Source organism: Suncus etruscus, chromosome 7 (assembly GCF_024139225.1).
Source record: "Suncus etruscus isolate mSunEtr1 chromosome 7, mSunEtr1.pri.cur, whole genome shotgun sequence".
NCBI classification, from domain to species: Eukaryota; Metazoa; Chordata; class Mammalia; order Eulipotyphla; family Soricidae; genus Suncus; species Suncus etruscus.
In genome coordinates this window covers 8,958,867-8,985,695 of record NC_064854.1, presented here as the reverse complement: position 1 = coordinate 8,985,695, position 26,829 = coordinate 8,958,867, and the positions used below count along the sequence as shown (strand labels likewise).

Sequence of the window (26,829 nt, the reverse complement as noted above, 5' to 3'; positions counted from 1 at the left end):
CCAATCGCGACGCGCGCGAGGCCCCGCGGCCAATGAGCGCGCGCCGAGCGGCGAGCGCGGGGGGGCGCGCGCCGGCCAATGGCGCGGCGCGGCGCGGCGGGGGGAGGCGGGCGCTCGCCCGCGCGCCTGCGCGCCGCGCCGCCGCCGCCCCTCGCAGTGTCCCCGCCCGCCGCCCCGCGCGCGCGCGCCGGCTGGCTCGCCCGCCCGCCCGCCCGCCCGCCCGCGCCCCCGTCGCCCGCAAGCCCGAGCCTCGCCCGCCCCGGCTCGGCTCGGCCCGGCCCGGCCCCGCGCGCGCGGAGCGAGCCGCCTCCTCCTCCTCCTCCGGGCCCGCCCGCCCGCCCGCCCGTCCGTCCGCCCCCCAGCCGGCCCGGGAGGCGGCGGTGCTGGTGGCGGCGGCGGCGGCGGCGGCGGCGGCGGGCGGCCGGGCTGAGGAGGAAAGATGGCGGCGGGCTCGGACCTGCTGGACGAGGTGTTCTTCAACAGCGAGGTGGACGAGAAGGTGGTGAGCGACCTGGTGGGCTCGCTCGAGTCGCAGCTGGCCGCCGCGCACCCGCACCCCGCGGCCCGCGCGCCCGAGCCCGCCGCCGCCGCCGCCGCCGCCGCCGGCCCCAACCCCGGCGCCAACCCCAACGCGCTCGCCAACCATGTCGGGGCCGCCGTGACGACGGCCCAGGGCGCGCCCGCCGCCGCCCCGGAGCCGCCCCCCGCAGGTAAAGAGCCCGGGCCCGATCGCCGCGGGCCCGCCGGCGGGCGCCCTCCGGGCCCGCGTCCTCACGCTCACGCCGCCTCTCGGCTTGTCCCCGCAGGGCCCGCCGCGAAGCTCAGCGCCCTCGACGCCGCCGCCGCCACGGGCACCGCGACGCCGACGCCGACGACCGCAGCGCCCGCCGCGGCCTCCTCCTGCTCCTCCTCCTCCTCCTCCGAGCCCGCAGCCGCGTCCAAACCCGCCGCCGTCTCCGTCTCCGTCCCCGTCCCCGTCTCCGTCTCCGTCTCCGTCCCCGCCGCCGCCGCCGCCTCCTCGGCGCACACGCTGAACGGCAGCGCCGTGCTGGTGAACTCGCACCGCACCGCCGCCGTGGTCGCCGCACCTGCCGCCAGCCTGCTGCTGCACAACGGGCCCGCGCCGCCCAAGCCGCCCGCCGCCGCCCCAGCCGCCTGCAACGCCAGCACCCCCGCCGCCGCCGCCCCGGCCTGCACCGCCACTGTCATCCAGACGCCGCCCTTCGCGGCGCCCCCCGCGCCCCGCGCACCCTCGCCCCCCGCGCCCAACGCCAACGCCGCGCCCCCCGCGCCCAGCAACGCCGCCCAAGCCGCCCCGCCGCCGCCGCCCAAGCCGCCCGCCGCCGCCAGCTTGGCCCGGCCGCCCGGCCACCCCGCCGTAGCCGCCGCCGCAGCAGCAGCCTCCGCGGCGCAGCAGAACGGCGGCCCCGCCGCTGTCACTGTCACCGCCGCTGTCACTGTCACCGCCCCGGCCCCGGTTCCGGCTCCGGCTCCGGCTCCCGTCCCGGCCGCACCCGCCGCCGCCGCGGCCGCCACCGTTGTTGTCAACAGTCAGCCCGGCCCGGCCGCCGCCCCGCCCGCGCAGGGCGCCAAGGCGGAGTCGCCCAAGACCGTGCCGGTGGCGCCCCCGCAGACCCTCGCCGCGGGAGCCGGGCCCAGCATGCTCCTAGGACCCGCCACGGCGGCCGCCCCCGCCGCCCCAGGCCTCCCGCAGCAGCCCGCGCCGCCCGGCACCCCCACCGGGCTGCCCAAAGGCCCCGCCTGCACCGTGACCCCCAGCCTGTCCCGGACGCCCCCGGCTGCCACCGCCGCCGCTGCTGCCGCGGCCGCCGGCGGGATCCGGGCCACGCTCACGCCCACCGTCCTCGCCCCGCGCCTGCCGCAGCCGCCGCAGAACCCCACCAACATCCAGAACTTTCAGCTGCCGCCCGGTGAGTGCCCTGCCCGGAGCGAGGCTCGGCCTACCTGCGGGGCGGGGGAGGCCCAGGGCGCCGCTGCAGCTGCTGCCCATCGTGGTCGGCTCCTCGGAGGCACGGGGCAGTTCAGCCCGGGTTTGGGACAGTGGTCGGGTTGTGCTCGCTGCCCAGCCACACTTGGAGGCCCCTTTCTGCTTTCTACTTTCTCTGCCTTGCTGGGCTGAGCTGGGCTGGGCTGGGCAGCCAGGCGGTGATGGGCTGGGGCATCCCTTCCTTCACTTTGCTGGGCTGGTGCGGTGTGTAGGGCGCTGGGACCTCTGCTGGAGTAAGGTCTTGGCCCTCCTGGGGGGCTTCCTGATGTAGACGCTGTGTGTAGAGCTGCTGTCAAAAGTTAGTAGAAGCCCTTGGTGCCCTTCCTGACTGACCCGCGGTCCTGAACTACTGAGGGTGTCCTGTGGGTCTCCTGTGGGCCGGGTCAGGGATCCCTTGGAGGCCTTCAGAAGGATCCAGCCCAGGCTCCGCTGCAGCATCTGTGCCCAGGGTCTGAATGTCCTTGCGGACCATCAGCACCTGGCCTTTCCCTTGGAAGTGACCTGTCTGGACCCAGCTAGTAGTTCTGCCCTGCTCAGCATAGTATAGTGCCCGGGTTCCTAAGGAGAGGGGCTTTGGGTGACAGTTGGGAAACTGGCCACCACCTCACCCCGAAATCTTTGATGCTTCTTGGGGCTACTCACGTGTTCTGCTGTCAGTGTCAGGGATGCCACGTGGGACTCTAATGTCCAGGCACACTGCCTCTGCTGCCTTTTCCTGGGTCTGCTCGCCTGGGGCCCGGAGTGGAGCATGGCACAGGACACTTGAGCATGGGGACACTCGAGTAACAGTTACCAAGAGCTTGCCAGAGCGTTTCCATCAAGTGTATTTGCCACTTGGAAGCCAGCGTGCTTGGGACTAACTCTTGCCCACAACTTCTGCAGGTCTCTGTCTAGCACCTGAGAAGTTGGTACCGCTGCTTCTTGGCTAGACTACCAGGCCTTGAAGGGTCTTGTTGCTCCAGTACTTGGGTAGAAAGTCGTAGGTGACCCTGGTCAGCGTACAATAGGGCAATGGAAAATACCCGCATACAACGCTATAGGAAAGTCTGTACTTGAAGCTGCCAACTTGGATCTCTGTGACACCAGGCAGCCTGGGAAGGATTGGGGACAACATAGATGACAAGTGGGGTGGCCTCCTCTCCTGGTTGGGCCAAGGGCCCAGCTGTGCCATCTTCACATTCCTGTGGTGGGATGGTGAGTCAGGTTTTAGCTAGTTCAGCCCAGATGGATGGCTGGGGAAAGAGACGACGAGAGCAATTTGCTCCTTGGAGGGACCCGCATCTTCATTTTTCTCCTTGGTGAGTAGCAGGAACATGAAGTCTGAAGAGCAATTGCCACAGTGAAGGCGGTTAGTTGTCAGGGCTGGGATTGGGAAGGGAAAGAGGGAGATCACAGACATTGTACTGGGTCAGGTCAAGGAGGGTTAGGGATGTCGAGGATTTGGGGTGGTGTGATGTGGAAACTGTTTTTCAGAAGGGACCCTGGGGGAGAACTGGCACTTACTGCGCCATGTGTTTGTGTGTGTCTGTCTGTCTGGCTAGTTTTCCTTGCCTGCTCTCTTTCCTGGGGCTTGGCTCAGGCACATCCCCCCCTGCCCCCTGCTGTTTGACAGCCAGAGAGGTCCAGGGCTTCAGCAGCTGATGCCTATGGCACTGGATCCTGTCCTGGTGAGTCATGTTACTTGCTGGTGAAAGACCTCCCCCCGCCCAAGATCCCTGGGGTGACTAACTGCACGTGGGCCAACTCGAGGCCACAGACACTAGTACCAGCAACTCTGGTGGACAGTGCTGGCTTAAGGTGTCCTGGGTGTTTGGGTCCTGCTGCGTGAGTGCCCTGATGTTCTTTGAGCAGGAGAGTCCTGTGTCTCGGGCTGGGAAATAGGGTTTTCTGTGCGGGACTGAAACCCAGAGGAAGGCATTTCCTGGCACTCGGCTCCCTGCAAAACCTAACCCACATCAGACCGGATGATGTAGATGAGGAGAAGGTTGCTGAGATAGTGCATAGGCCACGCCACGCTGAGACTGACAGCGGTGAGAGACAGTGTCTTTTCAGGACAGTCTTCCCCAATGCCCACATGCTGTCCTTAGGTGGCTGCACCATGGGAAAGGGGCAGGAAAGTGACTTGGGGAGTTGCTGGGCCTGGGCACGGCCTCACTGACTGGGGTGTCATGCACCTGGGTAGGACAGGTAGGGACCTTCTGTCCCCAAGGGAGCTGCCTCATCCCACCTGGTCCCCACTCAGTTGCAGAGGTGCTCCCGGCTCATGGGTAGCGGGCACTCTGCTGTCCAAACTCCCTTTGAGGAATGGCAGGCAGGCCGGGCTCTGAAGCTCTGAATCAGCATATTTTTGTCACGCACTTTCGAGTGTCTGCAAAGAGTTCAGACTTCTCAAAGCAAAGACATCGCAAACGTTTGCCCAGCTTTGGGATCTCCTGCAGCTCCCTGTTTGTCCCTGCACATCCCCATTCTCTCCTTCCTATAGCTCTGCGTACCTCTGCAGTGCGCTGCCAGGTGCGAGTGGATGGTGGTAGGTGCTGAAGCAGTTGATAGGGAAGTGGACACAGGCTGTGGCAGGGGCAGGGGACAAAGGCTGCAAGTGGAGTGGTGGTGCTGGACAGTAGCTAAGAGGTGGTCCAGGCCCTGATGCTTCAGGCCGCTGCTGTGAGGGGCTGTTGACTACTGCCAGCTCTGGCTGGGCTGGTCATCTGTTCGCCAGTTGAAGTCCATGTTCTCTCCGAGGGCTTGGGGGTCTTGAGGGTACTTGGGGTTGGGGCTGGCCCTCTCATGTGAGAGCCTGTGTTTTCACCTTTTGTGCTTTTTTTTTTTTTCGGGCCACACCTGTTTGATGCTCAGAGGTTACTCCTGGCTAAGTGCTCAGAAATTGCCCCTGGCTTGGGGGGACCATATGGGACGCTGGGGGATCGAACCTCGGTCCTTCCTTGGCTAGCGCTTGCAAGGCAGACACCTTACCTTTAGCGCCACCTCGCCGGCCCCTGTTATTATTATTATTATTACAAAAACTCTTTTTTTTTTTTTTTTTTTTGGTTTTTGGGCCACACCCGTTTGATGCTCAGGGGTTACTCCTGGCTATGTGCTCAGAAATCGCCCCTGGCTTGGGGGGACCATATGGGACGCCGGGGGATCGAACCGCGGTCCGTTCCTTGGTAGCGCTTACAAGGCAGACACCTTATCTCTAGCGCCACCTTCCCGGCCTTTTTTTTTTTTTTTTTTTTTTTTTTTGGTTTTTGGGCCACACCCGGTGACGCTCAGGGGTTACTCCTGGCTATGCACTCAGAAGTCGCTCCTGGCTTGGGGGACCATATGGGACGCCGGGGGATCGAACCTCGGTCCATCCTAGGCTAGTGCAGGCAAGGCAGGCACCTTACCTCTTGCGCCACCGCCCGGCCCCACAAAAAAACTCTTGAGGTCTTTATTTATGGTCATTCTTGGCAGTCTCAGGGCTTACTCCTGGTTCTGCTCAGGGGTCACTCCAGGTAGGGCTCTGTGGAACCTGGGTTGGCAGCGGGCAAGACAAGTGCTTCCCACACATTCTTTGGTTCATGAGGCGTGTGATGAGGCTGAGGTGTGTGGGATCCTCTGCCTGGATGTTTTGGGGAGATTCTAGCGGGGTTTCTCCCTTCTCACTGCAGAGTGTATGACCAGTCAGTGTTCTGAGCAGACAGCAGGGCAGGTTCATGGGGGCCAGGTCTGCTGGGTGTTTGTCTTGAGTTGCACGAAGTAGACATGGCAGTGTCACTGGCTGGGAACATCCCAGAGAGAAGTTCTAGGGGCTCTGAGCACTTTGGGGAGGGCAGGTGGCAGTGAGGTTAGGCATGCAGTGACCTAGGACTGAGTAGGTAGTACTGAGCCTCCCCCACGTGTAACTTGCATCTCTTGGTCCTGGGGTTGAACCTTGCCTGGTTTTCACTTCCAAGAGACCTGCCCAGGCCCCTGTAGGCTGCTGTAACCCGCAGCGTGTTCAGCACAGGGGGTTCAGGCTCTGCACCTCTCACTGTAAGGGTCCTGTGTCTTGGGAACTTTGGTGCTTGGCTGTGCAAGTTGCCCAGTCAGGACAGGTATAGTCCCAACAGGACGGATGAGTGCTGATGAGGCCAAGAGCCCTTGGTGTAGGTGACTGCTCTGGGTCTGTTGTTTCTAGGTCACATCTGGGGCATGAGGGAGTGGGGCTGGGCTTCTTTTGTGTCATGTTCAAGGGACCATGTGGTGCTGGGGTTCACGCACAGCTAATTCTCAGGCCGGTTTTGCAGGTGCTGTTCTCATGCCAGTTGTCACTGAGAGGGGCTCATGCTGGTGGGGGCAGAATCTCAGCTGTTTTATTGGGGTCACTTATATCTGCATACTGTTCAGGTGATGTGTGAGGTGCTGGTGTAAGGTGGAGGGCATAGGCAGGCAGCAGGGCTGAGGTGGGTTGGAACAGGGCAGAATCCAGGGGCAAGGTAGGTCAGGTTGTAGGATGGTTCCAGGACAGGGCAGGATGAGGGATGAGGTGATAGGTAAGGTGAGTGGAGCAGGAATCAGGTTGAGGTGGGTTGTGAAAGTCAGGCAGTAGGGGTGAGATGAGTTGGGATGGCAGGTTACAAGAGTGAGGTGGGGCTGGACAGGGCAGGATACAGAGATGAGGGTTGTTGGGACAGGGCAGGATGTAGGTGTGAGGTGGATGGTGGATTTGAATAGGATGCAGGGGTGATGTGGGTTGGGGCAAGGTAGGATATGGGGGTGAGGTGAAGCACGGTTGGATGCAGGGGTGAGTGAGGTGAATTGGGGTAGATGCAGGTGTGAAGTGGGGTGGGCAGGATGCAGTTGTGAGGTGGATTGAGGTAGGATGCAGAGGTGAGGTGGGTTGGGACAGGATGCAAGTGTGAGTTGGATTGGGGAAAGGAATGATGCAGGTATTCGAAGTGGATGCAGGATGCAGGGGTGAGGTGGATTGAGGTAGGATGCAGGGGTGAGGTGGGTCGGGGCAGGATACAAGTGTGAGTTGGGTTGGGGGCAGGACACAGGTGTGTGAAGTGGGTCTGGGAAGGATACAGAGGTAAAGTGGATTGAGGTAGGGTCCAGGGGTGAGGTGAGTTGGGTCTAGGCAGGATATGGAGTGAGATCGGTTGGAGCAGGATACAGGTGTGAGGTGGGTCAGGGCAGGATGCAGAGGTGAGGTAGGATGGGGCTAGGGGGTGTGGGGGGTTGAGGTAGGTTTGGGTAGGGCAGAATGCAGGGCTGAGGTGAGGCAGGGCGGGTATTGGTAGTCTGAGGTAACTAACCCTGCAGTTGGACAGTGGCTCTGTCCGTGACAGGGCAGCTTTGCTTTATCCTTGTTGGGTGCGTGGCTGCCAGGTTGAGGACAATGCCACACTGGCCTGGGTTGTGGGAGAGGGTCCCAGTCTCCTGAAAGACTTGCTGTGGACCTTGGGAACTTTTGGGATGAGGCCGATGGTTTCAGTGATCGAGCACAAGCCTTGGATGTTTGAAGCTCTGAGTTTGAGACCCTGAGTACCCCACAGAGGAGCACTGTGTCGGGGCTCAGATGGAGGCACTTCCTGAGGATATGGGCCTGCAGGAGCTGTATTGAGCTGCATGGTGGGCAGGGCCTTTGGGCTGGGGCCGAGCCTTTCTGGAGTCTATGTTAGCTGAGATCCAGGGCCCTGGCACTGTGGGAGCTGGGCCTGTCCTGTGTCATCTCTGTGAGGACTCTTGTTGGGTTACTGATTCTACCCTAATCAATAACTGTACTCCATTCTAGGGTGAGAGTAATTAGGTTATTCCTTTGGTGGGACCTGATTCTTTTTTTTTTGGTTTTTCGGGCCACACCTGTTTGATGCTCAGGGGTTACTCCTGGCTAAGTGCTCAGAAATTGCCCCTGGCTTGGGGGGACCATATGGGATGCCGGGGGATAGAACCGTGGTCCTTCCTTGGCTATTGTTTGCAAGGCAGACACCTTACCTCTAGCGCCACCTCGCCGGCCCCGGGACCTGATTCTTGTCAAAAGCAGGGGTCTGAGGAAGGCAGGGGCTCATTCTTTGATCTTCTTCCACTAAGCTGTGCTCCTTCTTAGGAGCAGAAAGCTTGGGTGGTTTTAATTTTTGCTTGAGCGCTGAATTTCCTAAACCCATTCTTGTACCTCTTCACTGTATGAATTATTTCCTGTTGGATCTTTACAACTGGAACTTTTCCCCCCTGTCCTAATTGGACAGGGGAATGGAACTGCCTTTCCTTTCCTGTCTGGGAGCTCGGTGGGAATCAGACCTCAACCAATCTCTTGGAGAACGTGACCCTTCAGACTCTCCTCCCTGCTAGGTGCTGCTGAGTCAAGGGGACTTCAGCACAGAGATCCCAGACTCCCCCATCTGCTGGGGACTTGGGCTTGTTCCCTTTTCATTGCTGGGGTCAATTCTTACCTGCAGTTGTTTGAGGTGTGTGGCCCCTAGGGCTATCTGTCCATCCCCACCCCTGCTCTGCTCCCACATCCCTGCATCCACTTGCCTTCTAGCTGGAACCTTTTTCTGTACTTCTTCTGGTTTCATCTGCTGTTGTTGAGCACTATCAGACCACTTGGGGTCCCTTAGCACAGGTGCTGTGTGCCCTTTTCCACTAGTTCTTCAGGGCATGGGGGTCATTGTGTGCCCTCTCCCCGGGTGCTGTGTGTCCTCTCACCACTGGTCCTGCAGGCACTGGGCACTGTGAGTGTGGGGTGGGAGCATCTCTGACCTTCTGTTGCCACTCCCCTAGCATTGTGGTCTGTCTAACATCATCCCAGGAGCCACTCCTGGTGGGCCTGAGACTGGGCAAAGCCTCGGCTTGATTTACTGGGAGAGAAGCTTCTGTGGTGGTGGGTGCCATGTTGTTCTTCTCTTCTGAAAGTGTCCACACAGCTCTGTCATATCTTTATGCCGTCGTGCTTGGAGGGGCCACTGCTGTTGGCCACAGGAGCCCTGCTCCCTGGTGCAGTCAGGGCACATGCCTCTGGTTTGGGGAGTACCCAGGGCAGGAAGGGGGCAATGTGCAGGACCCCATATTGCTGAGCAGAGCTGTCACTGGAGCTGGCATCTGAGCTGACTGTGCTGATAGGTTACCCTGGAGATGGGCAGCTCTGACTGTACCAGGGGCTTGAGGGAACTGAGTAGGGGCCAGCGGCCTAGCCTCTGGTTTGTGCAGAATGGCTCTGGTTGGCCGCTGAAGAGAGCAGGGACCGTCAGGCCAGGAGGGTATGATGGACACGTTTCACGTGGCTGCTTGCCTGTGTGGCCAGAGTGAGGTGATAACATTCAGGGCCTGGGTGGCAGGAAGCTCAGGTGCCCCTCACTGACTGGGACAGCTCCTGACTGGCCCGTCTCCCCCAGGTATGGTCCTCGTGCGAAGTGAGAATGGGCAGCTGCTAATGATCCCTCAGCAGGCGTTGGCCCAGATGCAGGCCCATGCTCAGGCCCAGCCGCAGACCCCCATGGCACCCCGCCCTGCGACCCCTACCAGTGCTCCCCCTGTGCAGATCTCCACGGTGCAGGTGAGCCTGCCAGCTTGGTCAGTGTGGTGGGAACTGGATCCCTGGGAAATAGATGGCCCCGTGACTGCACCTTCACTCCTGACCTTGTCTTCCCCGTAGGCACCTGGGACCCCCATCATCGCTCGTCAGGTGACCCCCACTACCATCATCAAGCAAGTGTCTCAGGCTCCGACGACGACGGTGCAGCCCACTGCAGCACTGCAGCGCTCCCCCGGTGTGCAGGTAAGGGATGCAGAGGGTGTGGGGACACCTCCATGTGCTTTCTCTTGGGGTGCCAGGGATGTGACCCCAGCTGGCCCACAGTTGCAGACTGGCCCTATGTCCTAGTACTGCTGCAGGAAGTCATGGGGCTCTGTCCCCCTGTGGCTCTGCTCCTCTGTAGCTGTATTCCTGTGGCTCTGTGGCACCTGCCCTGCTGGCTATGGCTACTGAGCTCTGAGGCTCCTAAGCTCAAGAACTAGTTCCTGGTCTTGGCTGGGGTGTGGCTTTGTTTGTGCACTGTCCCCATTGCCAGCCCAGCCTTTTGTCACCTCGTCTTCTGCTTCCCCCAGCCTCAGCTGGTCCTGGGTGGCGCGGCTCAGACCACAGCACTGGCCACGGCATCAGCTGTTCAGACGGGGACCCCTCAGCGAGCAGTGCCAGGGGCCACCACCACCTCTGCGGCTGCCACAGTGAGTCTGTCAGTGCCACGTGGTCTCCCTGCCCAGCTCTGGGAAACTGTGGCCAGGGAGGGGGGAGCATGGGCAAAGACCCCCTGGACCCCTCACCTCGGGCGGAGGTCTCCTGTAGACAGAAGGCACAGCCCGCGCCTCAACAGGCCCTTCTTGGTTCTCACACTGCCATGTACATGTGTGCTTGTGTGTCTGCATGTGTGTTCCTGTGTTTGCATGTGTGCCTTCATGTGCGTGTCCACATCTGTGAGCTTCTGTCCACATGTATGGTCATATTTGCCTGTGTCTGTGTTCTTGTGTGTCTGTGTGTATGTTTGTGTGTGCGTGTCTTTGTGTCCGTGTGCCCATTTGTTTTTTTGTTTTCGGGCCACATCCAGTTGCACTCGGGTTACTCCTGGCTTTGCGCTCAGAACTTGCTCCTGGCAGACTCGGGGGACCATATGGGCTGCCGGGGATCAAACCCGGGTCATGCAAGGCAAACGCCCTACTGCCATGTGCCCATTTGTGTGTGCATATCTGCAAGTGCCTGTATGTGTATGAAAGGGGAGCCTGCTCTTGTCTCTGTGCAGGCCACCCTCCTGGCACTGCTGGGGTGTCACTGCTGGCCCTGCAGGTCGAGGGGTGATTCCGCACACCCTGTGCTGTGTTGTGTTCTCATGACTAGGATGGGAACCCATTGGCAGAGTGGGGGGAAGAATGGGCTGAAGATATTGGGGTGCCACAATGGTGGTACTCTGGCCTCGCAAGGCAGGCATCCCTGTCTGTTTCCCGCAGGGGTAGAATGGACACCTTGTCTTGGAGATGGTTTAGGGAAGAGGTCCAGACCCCTCCCGCTTGGCCGCTGGGCCTGCTTCCCAGCTCTGTTCTTCTGGCCTGGCAGGCTTCTCCCCTTGTTGCTCAGGCCTCTCATGGGCCAGGCCTCCCATGTTCTACCTCCCAGCTGACACTTTATGTCCTGGGATACAGGAAACAATGGAGAATGTGAAGAAATGCAAGAACTTCCTCTCGACGCTGATCAAGCTGGCCTCGTCGGGCAAACAGTCTACAGAGACGGCCGCCAATGTGAAGGAGCTTGTCCAGAACTTACTGGTGAGGTGCTGGCGGCTGCCGAATTGTTGGGGTTCCATAAGGCTGGGCGGTCCCAACATGTACCAGCCCAGTGTCCTCCTGCCCCTAATTACTCCAGAGGATCTGTAGAGGGGGTGCACTGGTGACTCCATCCTCTGTGCCCTTGACCTTTTTTTTGTCTGCAGAGATGCTTGTCTTAGTGCCTACCCATCACCCCCCTCTCCTAAGGGAAGATCTGAGCTGCCACATGGTGGCCACAGGCCTCAGTCCATGAAGTCGGTCTAGCCCCTGTGGCCATGGCCTGTGTCCTGTCCCACTTGCCTACATGCTCCAGCCTGTTTCTTGTCTCTGGTGCCTTGTCGTGGCGAATGATGCTAAGTGAGGGGTGCAGGATGGGCTGTGTTAGAGACCTGCAGGGCCTGTCATGGTCAGGTATGCCCTGACCTGTTCCCCAGGGTGGTGTTGTCAGTACCAGATGAGTGTCCCCTCTCCTGCCTGCGCTGCCCACAGACCACATCCAGGGAACAGGCCCATCTCACACGGGGCCACACTCCATGGGGGTTTGCCTCATGGTGCTCTTAATGGCTGGAGGTGTGGTCCTCCCAAGAGTTGGGCCCAGCCCAACTGGCATGGCTGGCTTCTGGCAGAGGCTGTTCGAGGGGCCCGGCAGTGCAATATGAACTTTGCTTTTCCAGGACGGGAAGATCGAAGCTGAGGATTTCACGAGTAGGTTATACCGGGAACTTAATTCTTCACCTCAACCTTACCTTGTGCCTTTTCTGAAGGTAAGTTCCAAATTTAGGTGCTCCTGCTTGAAGGGTTCAGGGCTTGTTTTGGGAACTTGGAGGTTCAGGGTTAGATCACTGATGGCAGAGCATGTTCTCTATTCGGGTTTGGGGTCTGCTGGCCCGTCCTGGTGCTGCTGGTTTACCCAGTGTTGTGCCTTGTTGTGCACTGCAGCCCTCTGCACCTCAGGGCAGGTTCCCACAGGCTCTATTGTATATAGGCTGGATCTGAGGGGCAAAGAACAGATCTGGATCCCAGCCCCGAGACCCACAGTTCTGGGCCCCCCAGTCTGGTTGGCTTTTGGCATGCCTTGGGCTTGAGAGCCTGGCCCCCTCCCCAGTACTGCCCATGAAACCGTGGTCTCACTACCCAGCTGTTGACCCTGCATCTGTCTTTGTGCCCAGAGGAGCTTGCCCGCCTTGAGACAGCTGACGCCCGACTCCGCAGCCTTCATCCAGCAGAGCCAGCAGCAGCCACCTGCCTCGCAGGCCACCACAGCACTCACGGCCGTGGTGCTGAGCAGCCCAGTCCAGCGCACGGCTGGGAAGACGGCGGCCACCGTGACCAGTGCCCTGCAGCCGCCCGTCATTAGCCTCACGCAGCCCACACAGGTTGGCATTGGCAATTGGGCAACCCACACTGTCGTGTGCCGGCGAGGGTTTGGCCCAGTCCTACTGGGCAGCTGCCTGCCCCAGAGGTGCTGACAGGTATTGCTGGGCACCACCTGGCTGGGGCTTCTCAGAAACCTGACAGGCCCCAGCTTTTGCCAGTGGTTGAGGTCTCTGATCTGGGGGGTGTCACCATTGGTCTGCTGGCGGTTACATTTGATCAGAGCAGCCTGTACTGTTCTGTTCCTGGGCATGGACTCATCCATCAGGGTGTCTTTGCGCCCTGCCCTGTAGAAGGTGCATTTTCTCCACTGGTCTCTGTGGGGCCAGTACTGGTCACACTTGCTGGAATAGTCTGCAGCACAGGGCACAGGAGGGAGTGAGGCCAGGGTTCTCAGCCTTCCCCCTCCGCTCAGTCCTGGGTTTAGACTCTAAACTTTAGAGTATCTTGGGAGGTGCTTGTGGTAAACGCACACGAACTCTGCTGTCCACAGCTAGGACCCTTTTGGGGTGCAGCCCCATGGCTTGTCCAGAGTGGCTGAGTGGCCTGTTGGGCTATCGAGGACTCATACTACCAAAGGGTTGGCCCTGAAGAAATAGTTCTCGAGTGACAGGCAGAGGCTGTCAGGATTGTGGGTGCCCTGGACTCTGCTGTGTGGAGCCAGCAGGATATGGTCTGACCCTTATACCTCTCTTGTCTAACTAACTTTCTGTAACCCAGGGTAGATGTGAGAAGGGGATACCCCCCCAGCCCAACTCATTAAGTGACCAAACCTGCTTTGGTGGCTACTGTGCTGGCTTAGGGACAGTCTGATCCCCCATGGTACCACCTTTTCATGCAGTTCTAGCTTCTCATCTTCCTGGGCTGCTCAGGGTGCTGTGGAAGGAAGGGAGCGTGTGAGAGGCCTGATTGTGGCTCACTTGGTGGAGACCATGGGGGAAACAGCTGTGTTGGGTCAGTGGTGCCAAGGAGGTGACTCGGCCTGATGCTGCCGTGTTCCCGACTGTGGCCTCCGTGCAGCTCCCATACCTCACATTCTGTGTTTTTAATTACTTGGGGCAGCCGGTGGGTTCATTGGGCAGAGCTGGCTCACTGGCGCTCTGGGCTCTCTCCCAGGTGATCCAACAGCCGCCCAAGCCAGGGACGCTGCTCCGGCCCCCACAGGTGACCTTGACGCAGACGCCCATGGTTGCGCTCAGGCAGCCTCACAACCGCATTGTGCTCACCACACCCCAGCATATCCAACTGAACCAGCTGCAGCCAGGTGAGGCCTGGGCCAACCCCCAGCATGCCTGCTCTCAGGACCGTGCCCCGTCTAACCTCTGGGACCCTGCCTTGTTTGGGCACCACACACATCTGCCTTTGGGATCCAGTCCTATCCAGCATGCAGAAGGGATGCAGGAGTGGCCCTTGCATGATCTCTCAGTGCTGAGTTGGCTGTCCCATCTTGGGGGGTGGGGGGAATGATACTTGTTCGCGTCCACCCTTCTGTGGGTCACCTATGCCTTTTTCTCTGCAGTCCCTGTGGTGAAACCTGCTGTGCTGCCTGGAACCAAAGCTCTATCCACTGTCTCGGCACAGGCAGCAGCCGTGCAGAAGAACAGACTCAAGGAACCTGGTGGAGGCTCTTTCCGGTAAGGATGGCGTGGTCTGGGGCATCCAGATGGGCCGTCTGCTGTGCCTCGCCACCCCAAGTCAACTTGGGAATCTCAGTGGCTGCAGGGCTCAAAGGGGTGTTTCCTCTGTGCTTCATTTTCTGGCTGACCCCCTAGAGCAGCTCTTTCCACTGCACTGAAGGGAAGGTGGCCCTGGGAGCACATGTAGGAATAGGAAGGCCTCTAGGCGCCTGCAGCAGGTCTGGGCCATGGGAGCCAGAGCCATGCTGGCCTGAGTTGGGCATCGTGCCTCAGCAGGACACAACCCAGGCTGCCTTGTGCAGGCCAGTCTGGGGAACTATGTCCGGGAGGGAGGCTCCTCTCAGCTCAGGGTGGTGGTCAGTTATTGTGGACCAGTGTTGGGGGCTGTGCCTGGCAATACAGAGGTCCTTGGCTCAGGGTGATGACCAGTTTGAGCCAGCGTGGAGGACTGTGCCCGGGACAGAGGCCCCTCTCAGCTTAGGTGAGTGGTCCGCAGTCAAGCAGTTGCCTTGTCTGTGGGAGACCTTGGGTGGGAGCCCCATGTAACCTCTTCCCCTGTGAAGGCAAATTAAACACCAAGGAAAAAGAAAGGGTTGGGGTCCTAATTTTGTCCTCGCTCACGTGGCCCCGATATTGCTGGGAGTGACCCAAGACACAACAAATGGCCTGTCCATGGATCTAATGAACACTGCGGCTGCTCCTATTGCAGCAGTACCCTGGAGTCAGGAGCAGATGTGGTCACTCTTGGTTACTGACGGACCTTTTATCCCTGGGCTGGGATAGCTGCAGGTAGTTAAGGGTGTCTGTGGGGCAGAGCCTTCCAGGACAAGCATGTACCTGTGTGGCATCCACCACAGCTGCAGCTCGGCACATTGGTCGTTTGGGGCAGAGGACAACACTGCAGGGGCTTGGCCTGATGCTAGGTGTCCAGTGGGGTAGCGGGAGACGGCTAGGTGGCACCTGGTTCTTAGCTGACCTGGTGGCTGTTCTGGAACTGTATCTACACTTGGGTCTGCTGGGAACCTGGTTTCAGGGTGCCTTCACCGACACTGGGCAGCGGGGTCCTCACCCTTTCAGAACAGTCTGTGGTGGCTGGTATACAGTGGCTGGAATCAAAGTCTCTACGTTGACACTCTCTAGGGAGCCTGCGCAGGCTCATCTGTCCATCTATCCACCTGCCTATGCATAGGTCTGTTCGTCCATTTGTCTTCCCCTGCTTGGGTCCATCTGTCCAACTGTCTATTCTGCCCTTACATAGCCCTGTTGGTCACCTACCTCCACCCGGTCCCATCTTACCTATCTTCCCTTTCTTGCTTGGATCCATCCGTCTATCCCTCTGTCTTCCTGCCCCTACACAGTCCTGTGTTTGTCCATCTATCCATACACCTAGCTGTCCCCTCATGGGCCCATCCACCCCATCTACCCATCTGCCCCCTGTGTATTTGTAGGGCTCCTGAATGGTTCTTGCAGGCATTTCTTTAGCCAAAACAGGTTCGCTTTCCCAAACTCGGCTAAAGCTTGCTTCCAGGGCCAGTGCAGTGTTGGGCTGAGCTGGGAATTCCTGGGTCCTCTTTGCACCCAAGCCCTGTTGGCCTGTCCTCGGCAGGGATGATGACGACATCAACGACGTGGCATCCATGGCGGGGGTGAACCTGTCGGAGGAGAGTGCCCGGATCTTGGCCACCAACTCGGAGCTGGTGGGCACTCTGACGCGCTCGTGCAAGGACGAGACGTTCCTGCTGCCGGCACCACTGCAGAGACGCATCTTGGAGATCGGTGGGTGGCCTGCGGGTGGCATCCTGTGTCGAGAGCGGAGGTGGCAGGCGCATTGGTGACTCTGGCCCTGTCCCCACAGGTAAGAAGCACGGCATCACGGAGCTGCACCCTGACGTGGTCAGCTACGTGTCACATGCCACACAGCAGCGACTCCAGAACCTCGTGGAGAAGGTCTCAGAGACGGCACAGCAGAAGAACTTCTCCTACAAGGTGCCTACTCCCTGGGCCTCTCGCTGCCCCTCAGGCTCCTTACTGCCCCCTCATCACCCCTCACTACCACCTCTCAGCCCCTTTGCTGTCCCCCCAGGGCCCTTCACTGTCCCCCACCCCTGTGTCCTTATCAGGCTGCCTTCTACGATGCCTTTCAGTTTGGGCGGGCTATGACCCTACAGAAGTCTGTGCCTAGGGTATCTGGGCCTGGTGGGCAAGGTGAAAGATGCCGGCTCACGTGGACAGATCATGGATGCCCCGTGGGTTTTCAGTATTCAGCTGACCTTAGCCTGCCCTCTCTGATCCCTTGCAGTATCGAGACTCGGGCTTATGGGTTTATGGGTTTGTGTTTGGGAGGGACTTGTACAGCAGAGTTCCACCAAGGGGCTTCATGCTGCCACCATCCAGCTGCATGTGGTAAAAGCTGGTTCTGGGGTATTGACTGGGAACTGCAGTACTTGGAGCTGGGGCCTGGGGATATACCTGGCCAGGGTGTGTCCAGCAGAGTTGCCACAGGCCCGTCATGTGAGAAAGGGTGGGAGGGGTCGCTCACTGTGCAACCTTGGGTTTTCAACTTTGCTATAGGATGATGACCGGTACGAGCAGGCCAGTGACGTCCGGGCTCAGCTCAAGTTCTTTGAACAGCTCGACCAGATTGAGAAGCAGAGAAAGGATGAGCAGGAACGGGAGATTCTGATGCGGGCGGCCAAGGCAAGTGTCGGCCTTTCTTCTTCATGTTTGGTCCTTCCCAGGCAGCCACAGTGATGCTTGGGACCTGGGAGGCTGGGAGTGCTTGGACCAGAAGGAGCTATGTGCATGTGTGGTGGCTTGGGGTGCCTCCTTAGACTAAGAGCATATGCCTAGACCATGTCCTGCTTCTGTAGCTTCTTGGAAAGAGAAACTTCTTTTTTGCCCTAGATGCGTAGCCTCAGACTTCGTCTTTTTTTTTTTTTTTTTTTTTTTGGTTTTTGGGCCACACCCTGTGATGCTCAGGGGTTACTCCTGGCTATGCGCTCAGAAGTTGCTCCTGGCTTCTTGGGGGACCATATGGGATGCCGGGGGATCGAACCGCGGTCAGTCCTAGGCTAGCGCAGGCAAGGCAGGCACCTTACCTCCAGCGCCACCGCCCGGCCCCCAGACTTCGTCTTTGTGAGGTATAAAAAGGGATGTATGGTGGTGGTGGGGGCAGAGCGATGAGGCAGCAGTTGGCCGTTTGCCTTGCACACAGCTGACCTAGGATGGACTGTTATTCAATTGATTCAATTCCCCCCACGTTCCCATATGGTTCCCCAAGCCAGGAGTGTTTTCTGAGCACATAGCTGGGAGTAACCCTGAGTGTCACTGAGTGTGGACCCATCCCCCCAAAAAAAAGGGCTGTACAGTGGAGAGGGCGCTGGCCTTGCACACCAGTTGACCTGGGTTCTCTTCTCAGCACCAGTCCCCGAGCTGACCAGGAGTGGCCCAGAAACTAAAGAAGAGACATAATTTTTTTGGGGGGGGGGGGGTCCACACCTGGTGATGCTCAGGTGTTACTCCTGGCTATGTGCTCAAAAATTGCTCCTGGCTTGGGGGACCATATGGGACGCCGGGGTATCAAACTGTGGTCTGTCCTAGGCTAACATGGGCAAGGCCTTATTGCTTATGCCACAGCTTCGACCCCAGGTTTTTTTTTTAACTTTATTGATTGATTGATTGGTTCCTGGGCACTCAGTGTTTACTCCTGGCTTTACCTCAGAAATCGCACCTGGCAGGCTGGGAGACCAAATGGGATGCTGAGAATCCAACTGCATCTCTTCCGAGATGGCCCCAGACATGTGGTTTTGTCACCTGGCCTGGCTATCGCTACTCTCACAGTCACTACCTTCTGACATGTTTGATTCTCTTGTTTTGACAATAGTCTCGATCCAGACAAGAAGATCCAGAGCAGTTACGGTTGAAACAGAAAGCCAAGGAAGTGAGTGCTCTTCATTGTCTGAGGGAAGGCGCATGGGTCGGTGGGGTCCAGGAGTGGCTGTGTCCAGCAGAGGAGGGAAGCTGGGTCGGTTCCAGGAGAGGGGGCTATGTGGGCCAGCTGCTATTCACGACCTATTTGCAAAGCTCATGACAGTTTCTGTTGGTGCTGCTGTTGGGTGAACTGAAACTTGTTTCTAGCTTCTGATCCTGGAAGACAAGTGTCTGACTTTGTTTCCTCAGAATTGTGGAATGTTTATACTATGTCGCAGGGCTCGTTTGTTAAGTTTGTTTCTGTCCAGGAGCCATAAGGAACCGGGGTTGATGTGTGACTAGGTGCGTGAACCAACCCTTCTCTTCATTTTTACAACAGATGCAGCAACAGGAGCTGGCACAGATGCGGCAACGCGATGCCAACCTCACAGCACTGGCAGCCATTGGGCCTAGGAAGAAGAGGAAAGTGGATTCCCCGGGCCCAGGCCCGGGCACAGAGGTAAAGGCCCCCAACCCCCCACCCTGGGCCCTGACTTGGCTCTCCTGTCACTTGTGCTTGAGCAACGAGTCAGCATGTTTGTCACTTGACCCAGAAGTTCTTCCTCTGTGTTCTCACTTGTGCAGTGAGACAGACAGAAAGGATTTAGGCGGATGGACTCAGCAGGGTCCTGGGCAGGGCACACACTTACACAGAAGCATAGACCTGGGGTCTGCTTGCTCTCGAGTTTAGGAGAGTCTGGGGGCCCAGCCTGAGATTATCATGGAGGTCTTCTGAGACCACTCTTCTCTCTCTTGCTCGTGATACCTTGTTTCTCCTGGGTGCTTTGTCCCCAAATCCAGCAAGTCTGGGGACAGCTTGTTTTTCCTTTCAGGTGTTTTTTTCTTTCTTCTTTAGGGGTTAATTTGTCCCCTGTGCTTGATTTAGCTAAGCAAAGAGTGTATCACTCAACTCGGCAGAACCAGAGACTGGAAAGGGAATGTGAGTCTGAGCATTAGCCAGTTCTTCGGGCTGTGGCGATGGCCTGACTCATGCAGAAGCTCCTAGTTTGAGCCCTGCCCACGAGCCGATTAGGGCTGCCTATAGTGCTGGGGAGGCCTCTTGTCTGTATGTGAACCTCTCATCTGAACTGTTGCGCTGGGCTCTCTCTCCTAGGTCTGGGAAATTCTCCTTGGTTGGGGGGTGTCTGTAGGTCACAGGAGATGTGGGAATTTCCTGCTTGGTCCTGCACACTTGCAAAGGGAGGTGGCTATGAGTGAGGGATGTCCTTTGGCTTCCAGCACATGCCCCATGTCCTTCCTGCTGGGCCCACCTTGGATGTGTGGGGTACTGACTTCCCTTTGATTGTTCCTTCGGGCTTGGTGTTCCAGGTGATGGTGAACTTGGTGCTCTGGTATTTGTGCCCCCAGGGCTCCTGGTGTAAGTCTGCTTGGTGTTTCCTGCATGCCTTGAGGTCTTCGAGTCAGCCTTGCCTTGGTTTCACACGTTTTGATTTATTTCTTCACCCTGGATGAGATCGTGCTATACCGGAAGCAGTTCGTGGCAACCATTGCTTCCTCAAGACCGTGTTTGTGACACATTTTCAGAGTGTTCATCTCTTTGCTCATGTGCTGTGGCCCTGTGTGTAACGCAGCTCCACGTCCTGGTGGACTGAACCTTTCTTGGTCTGTGTGCCATGCTGCTTGGTTGTGGCTGGACAGTGGATATGGTGCCCTCTCTTGGTGCCCAGTGCCTGCTCTTTTCTCTGCGCAGGTGTTGGTGTGCTGGGGCTGTGCCCGAGGCTCTGGGCTTCTCTCTTGGCCTGGAGCCCGTTCTCTGAGGCCAGACTTACCATTGGGGGATTGTTGAAGCCCGTTCTCTGCTTGTTCTTCCCGAGTGGTTGATGGGGATGGCAGCCCCTGCCTTGGCAGGCTGGACTGTGTCCTTCATCTCTAGAACTTGGACTGAAGCTGTAGCTTCTGAGCTCAGCTGAAGCCACGGGTAGGAGTTGGACAGCCTGTGTTTCCAGGCTCGGCCTAGAGCCCCGTGGACACACTATTCCTCGAAGCTGACTGGCCTAAAGCGGCCTCTGTTGCTGTGCCCAGCTGCTGTTTGTCCTTGTCCTAGCGTCTTGGGTGGCCCCTGTCCCAACCTCAGCACTGTCCTTTTCATCAGCTTCCTCTTGAAGTTTTGTTAGCTCCATTCGTTTACTTCAGCCTTGTTTTGGTGGAGGGCACATCTGGTGGTGCTCAGGCGACTCCTGGCTCTGCTGCACTCAGGAATCAGTGCTGGTGCTTGGGAGACCATCGGGGACGCTGTACTGTAGTTGGGGCTGGTCTGTGCTCTTACGTGCTCTGTTCTCTCTATTTGGGGGTGCTCTGTGCTCTAGTTGGGGTGTTCAGTGCTCTAATTGGAGGTGCTCTGTGCTCTAGTTGGGGTGTTCAGTGCTCTAATTGGAGGTGCTCTGTGCTGTTAGTTGGGGTGTTCAGTGCTCTAATTGGAGGTGCTCTGTGCTGTGTTGGGGTGTTCAGTGCTCTAATTGCTCTGTGCTGTTAGTTGGGAATGCTCTGTCCTTCCAACCCCCTGCCCGCTTGTGGACTCAGCTCTTCTGTCTTGGTGGGTCTGCCTTTTGGTGCGGCCATGGTGGCCATTGTGCCCACCTGGACAGGCTTTACTTTGTGGCTCCTGTGACCCTGGTGCCTTCCCCAGGCCCTGTCCCCTGGACACCTTCTGACAATGTGCGTTGTGTTTCTGCTTGCCCTGCAGCTGGCCCGATGTAAGGAATTCCCCTCCCCAGATGACACCTTTCTGCCCTGGGCTGTCCCATGGGGCCAGCAGGTCCCTGTCCTCACACTCGGCTTTCTGCTTCTTGTTCAGCCACAGCTGGGCGAGGAGCCGAGGGTGGTGGCCTGTGTTCATCCTGCCAAGCCGCTTTCCCCCATGTCCTCCCGCATCCCACCACCACAGTGACCCGGTCAGGGCTCTGAGCCTGCCCCAGTCGATTCCCCTCTCTCCAGAGGGTGAGCCTGGGGCCCGTCTCGTCCTGGTCCTGGAGTGCATTTGTCCTCTCCCGTGGTCCCCATGTGGGATCCTCGAACCTCTCAACTGACGTGGTATGTGAGCACTGCAGCACTGGTTCACCTCATGGCCTTGTTTCATCCTGGTTGTGCTAGGGGCCCAGCATGCAAGGGCCACCCAGGAGGTAGGGGGCCTACTTGCACCCTGTGACTGGGAGGAGCTGAGCCTGCCTCTGTTCTAAGGGGCAGTGCGAACACCAGCTTGTGTGTGTGTGTGTGTGTGTGTGTGTGTGTGTGTGTGTGTGTTGAGCCTGCCTCTGTTCTAAGGGGCAGTGCGAACACCAGCTTGTGTGTGTGTGTGTGTGTGTGTGATGCTGAGGAGGAGGTTGTGTGTGTGTGTGTGTGTGTGTGTGTGTGTGTGTGTGTGTGTGTGTGATGCTGAGGAGGAGGTTTGTGCACATATCAGTCACCAGCTCACTGTTCTCTGCCAGGCTGGGCCAGGTGTGAGCGGCTTTGCTGTCTGTTGTGTGCATGCGGCGGGCTGCTCATGTGGGCGTGGGCACTTGTCAGAGCCAGTGTGGCCTATGTGAGAGAGCTGGGGGACTGCTTGTGTGGATGCGGGTCTCTGTCAGAGCCAGCGTGCTTTCCCAAGAGTGCTGGGGAGCTTCCCGTGTGGATGCAGTTGCCTGTTGGAGCTGGTGTGTCTGCCTGAGAGTCACTGGGTTGCCGTGCTCATGTGGCTGAAGCCACGTGGCAAATAAGCATCCACCATTGTGCGCTGAGTTACTGTTTTCTCCCTGATGCTGGTCTGTGGTGCTGTGTGGCAGGAGACACCAGAAGAGCTCCTTCCTAGGGGTTGCGCAGTTCCTCCCTTGCACATCTTGTCCTGATCTGGACCTGCCTGTCCTTCCCTGGGTGCCTTTGTGGATGCTCAGGTGCCTCACTGCCTTGTTGGGTCTCCGGCCAACCCACCTGCCCAGGCCGGGCATTGTCAGTGCTGACAGTGGCCTCTTCCTCAGCAAGCGACTTTATTTCTGCATCATCCGCCTGAATCAGTAACTCAGATTCTTGCTGCCAGGTGTGTGGAGAGGGTTGCTGGGGATGTGCCGTAGTGTCCTGGGACCTGGCAGGAAAGGGTCTGACAGCGGGCATGGGCATTTGTTTGTATGCCCTCCTGGTTGTGGCCAGCCTGATGGGATCTCTTGTCCCTGGGGGCTTCTCACCACTTTGAGAAAAGGTGCAGAAAGTCCCCGAGTTCAGGCCCCATCAGTCTGAGTTGACTTCCTGTCTTGTTGCCATGTCCCGTTTGCCTTGAGCCTGTCTGTGTCTCCTCAGTCATGTTCTTCTACCTGTCCTCCTCGTCCCCTCCTCCCATCCGTGCCATTGTGTGTGTTTGTGTGTCTCTCTTCAGGACACCCGGCGGGTTATTTGTCCCTGAAGACATTTGTCATTTCCCTCATTTTCTTTCTGGCGTTCAGTGGACCTTCATCTGTTATAACCTCATTTCCCCTCAATTGTGGGGCTGACGAGTCCTGGCGCCCCTTCAAGGCTCTGTGCCAGCTTGTGGGCTGGCGGCGCCCTCTGCTGGCTCCTGCGCAGGAGTGCAGGAAATCGTACCCTTGAGCCTCCCCCCAAACTTCAGGGTCTTTTGACCCCTAGTTTTAGAGAATTCACACGGGAGAAAGAGGCTTTTCTTCACACCCAGGCCCCGTCTCTGGCCAGGCCTACACTCTGGAGTACCACGGCTGCTGTAGGCATGTCCTGCAGATCTGCATGTTACATGCATCTGCACATGCCTGTGTGTGTGTGCCTCTTACGTGCATGTGCATGTCTGTGTGCTTATATATGTTTGTGTGTGCTTCTGTAGTGTTGTGTATGTGTGCATGATGTTTATGTGTATGTGCCTATGTGTAAATGCTTGTTTTTATGTGTGCATGTTATGTACCTACTCGTTTCTCTGCACACATTGTATCTACCTGCTTGCATGCACATACCAGTGTGTACACGTCTGTGCTTCTGTGTCCTTGTGCTCCTATGTCTCATGTCCCTCTGTCCCCATGTGCTTATATGTGTGTCCATGCACTATCCACTCACTTGCATGTGTGTGCAGATGTCATATTACTGCATGTGGCTGCATGTTGGCACATGTGCCTCAAGCCTGCAAGTCTCCTGGCAGTGGGGCCAGGCCTTGCTGCTGCTGCCACCATATACTTGTCTCTGTACAGATGTCCAGGTGTGGGAGAGGTTGACTTGAGCTAGTACCACAGTGGATGGTAGTGAAGCCCACACCGTGGGCAAGCCTGGCCCATGATGGACAGCAGAAGGGGGCCACTACTGTGGCCTTTCCCTGCCCTTAGTGTCCTGCGCTAGGCTCTTCCGTCATTGATTCATTTGGGGACTGAAGGGCTGTGCCCAACCTGTGGATCCTCTCTCTGACCTTCCTCTGGGTCTTTGTCGCAAATTCTGGACCCTGTTGGGGGCCCAGGCCAGCTGCACAGTTTCTGTGCATTTTCCAAGGTGATTTACCTCCCAATATTAGCTGTTCTCATACCCTTCACTGCAGGCCCTGGTGGCACTGCCTAGCCGGGCCCACCCAACAGTCAGGCTCTGCTGCTTGAGCCCAGTTCTCTTCCCCACACTGATGCTGCCCATCCACTGGGTGCTGAGGCCTGGCAGCCTGGGAGAACTGCATGTGGTTAGCTGGCGTCTCCCTCTCCCATTGCCCAGACACCACAGAGCCAAGCATTGCAATCCCTGGTGTGCACCAGGGGAGGGCCTGGGGCTGAATGTGAATGTGATGCCAGGCTCGGGAGCTGTGAGTACAGGCCGTACGTAGTCTGAGCTGCATGTCTCTCTCTCGGCCCTTCCTCTCCTGGTTTCTAGCAGGAGTGTACAGGTGTGTTCCCCCGTGGTGGGCAGGCCCCATCCCTATAAGATGCACCAGTCCCAAGCTGCAGTGGGCTCCTCCTTTCTGCTTTACTCCTTTCTTGTTGTCCTCCTTGGGCGTCCTGTGCCCCAGCCTCATTCCTTCTTGGGACAGCTGATCGGAGAGCCTAACTATCTTTACACTTGGAGAAAAAGTCTCGGTGACCTAGTGCCATTGGGCAGAGCTGTGTGCTCGAGTGATGCCTGTGGCCTGCCTAGGTCCAGGTGTGCGAGTGATGCCTCTTGTGTGCCACCTGCTGGCCGTTTGCCACACTGCAGCCTGGCAGAACTTAGGGTGCATGAGTGACGACCCCTTGTCTGTCACCTGCTGGCCGCTCCTCACACTGCAGCCTAGTGCAGAAGTGGTGCGTCTTGTCTGCCACCTGCTGGCCTCTTGTCACACTGCAGCCTGGCCGAGCTCCAGCTTCTGTCCAACTTTCCACTGCCCTGTGGGCCCGCAAGTGGGTAGACAGGTAGAGCCAGGCCCCGCTCATGTAGTATATCTGGGTTCTATCCAATTCAACCCAGCACTGCAGGAACGTGGCATCCTGTCCCCCACATCAGCAGTTAAATGTTCCTATTGCTTTCAAATGCGACATGAACAGGTTTTTATCTCGTGGCAAATGAGGGAGTGGGTGGTCTGCGTCTAGGGAGATCATGGAGGCAGGTATGCTGAGGAGGTGCAGACACGCGTTGTGCCCCTGTAGGCAGCTGGACCCCCTCAGTGCTGCTGTTCACAGCAGGGTGTGAGCCACCCGGGAGTTGACACTGGCTGCAGCAGCTCTGGATGGGGTAGCTGGCCTCCTCTGCATCCCCGAGGTGGTGGGTTTCAGCAGTGGTCACAGTTCACATGTGGCCACCTATGGGACCCTCCAGGGGCTGTGAGAGTGGAAGGCGACATACCTGCTCTCACCCCCAGCCTGTCGGGGACTCAGGAGTTGGGCCTGGAAGTGCTGAAACCACTTGGGTTCCGCTGCCTGGTCCTCCTTCCTGGGTCCCTGACCTGGCTCTTTTCTTCCCTAGGGCTCGGGCCCCGGCTCCGCAGTCCCAGGCAGCTCCGGTGTTGGAACCCCCAGGCAATTTACGCGACAGCGGATCACGCGGGTCAACCTCAGGGACCTCATATTTTGTTTAGAAAACGAGCGAGAGACAAGCCATTCGCTGCTGCTCTACAAAGCTTTCCTCAAGTAGCCCAGCGGCCGGCCCCGCGCACCCGGGACGCTTTTCTATATTTGCAGATCACGCGTTTTTGTAACGAGCAAACGGGATCTGGTTTCCAACTGCCACCTCTTTGCAATGGGACAGTTTTCTATTCCTGTTTCGGAATTAGCTCTTCAGTACAGACGAACACGCGCTTCTGCTACAGAGGCCGGGGCCCTCGCAGGGGACAGCGAGCCCGAACTCATCTTTGATTGCGTGGCCTTCTTGCCAAACAAGCCATATATAGACCGATGGAATCGTCTAGCAAATAACCCGAGACCCTCTGTCATCTCGTAGTAGTCTGACCTGATTTGTGTGTTTTGGTTATGTTCTGACCCCTCTTAGTTTACTGCATAGGCTGTGCCTGCAGCCCGTGACCTCATGTCATTTATTTTATTTTTGTACTAAGTCAGTTGGCCAAGCGAACTGATTTTTAGAGTATTTATCTCCCCCTTTGTTTTGAATTCCGAGGACCCGCCTCTCCCCCACTGCTTCGCCTCTCCTGGGGGGCCAAGCCGGGGGCGGGGGGGCCTCTTCCGAATGTGTCAGCCCCTGTACAAATGCAGTTTATTTGCTATCGTTTGTAAAGCTGTAAAGTTAAGAGAAATGAAAACCTTTTCAGCATAAATATATTTTACTTGCACTGTGTTTTTTAGCTAAAAGTGAAAAATTAGATGAAATAAAATCAAAGTTGAGAAGAATCATCAAGAGACTGTTTCTCAGTGTGAATCAAGTGTTAGACAATGGTTGGTGTATTTTGTCGGTAACTGTACATAATTTTTGGCACATGACATAAGATGGCTATGGAACTAGAATTATTTTACTAAGCCTGTGGGCGAGCTGTGGGCAGCCCACAGATGTCCAGAACAGAGCCCCTTCTTTGTACCTATTTTTTTATTACAAATATACTAATTGGTTCTTTATATTTTCAGAGGTTATTGTATGAAATTGTCTATTGATAGTACTTTTATGACTGTAAATATACCTGGCTTTCTCCGTGGGTCACTCACGGGAGCTCCTCCGCGCGTGAACTGAATGCTGATCAGTATTTTTTATTGACGCCTGAAGCTGTCACACCTTTATTTTGTCTTTTAGGAAATCCCCGTCTTTCCATTTTTTCATGTAAATTTTGCACAGTTACTTGTTCATATGTAAATATTTTACTTTCAGAAATGAAGTTTTTAATTGCTATTGTTTTATATAGGATTGAAAGAAAATTAACCCTTTATTAAAAACAAATTTATCTGTACTTGTTTTGCCTCTTCTTCTGGTTCTAGACTCTGGCCCGGCCCTGTGTGCCCCCAGTGTGTGTGTGGGGTCTCTGCAGGGGCTGTGAGGTGGGGGAGGGGGCTTGTGCAGACACAGGGCCAGGAGGGTCTGTGCTGAGAGACTGCTGCAGTCCAGAATATTCTCCTGGCCCTCCCCTTCCTCCCGTATGGCTGTGGGGCTCCATCTTGGGTTTTTTTTTTTTTTTTTTTTTGGGTC

The 26,829-nt window shown here is 57.5% G+C and overlaps 1 protein-coding gene across 1 annotated transcript; it reads left to right on the top strand.

Annotated features, from left to right (window-relative positions):
- Positions 1–439: 439 nt before the first annotated feature.
- On the top strand, positions 440–26,593 carry TAF4 (TATA-box binding protein associated factor 4). The gene is made up of 17 exons (XM_049777043.1): positions 440–1,134; positions 1,168–1,931; positions 9,364–9,524; positions 9,624–9,746; positions 10,076–10,195; positions 11,162–11,284; positions 11,959–12,048; positions 12,454–12,670; positions 13,042–13,067; positions 13,775–13,922; positions 14,178–14,292; positions 15,902–16,071; positions 16,151–16,281; positions 16,867–16,992; positions 18,179–18,235; positions 18,605–18,724; positions 25,168–26,593. The coding sequence occupies exons 1-17, from the start codon at positions 440–442 to the stop codon at positions 25,333–25,335; spliced, it is 3,354 nt and encodes a 1,117-aa protein (XP_049633000.1). The 3' UTR covers positions 25,336–26,593.
- Positions 26,594–26,829: the final 236 nt, after the last annotated feature.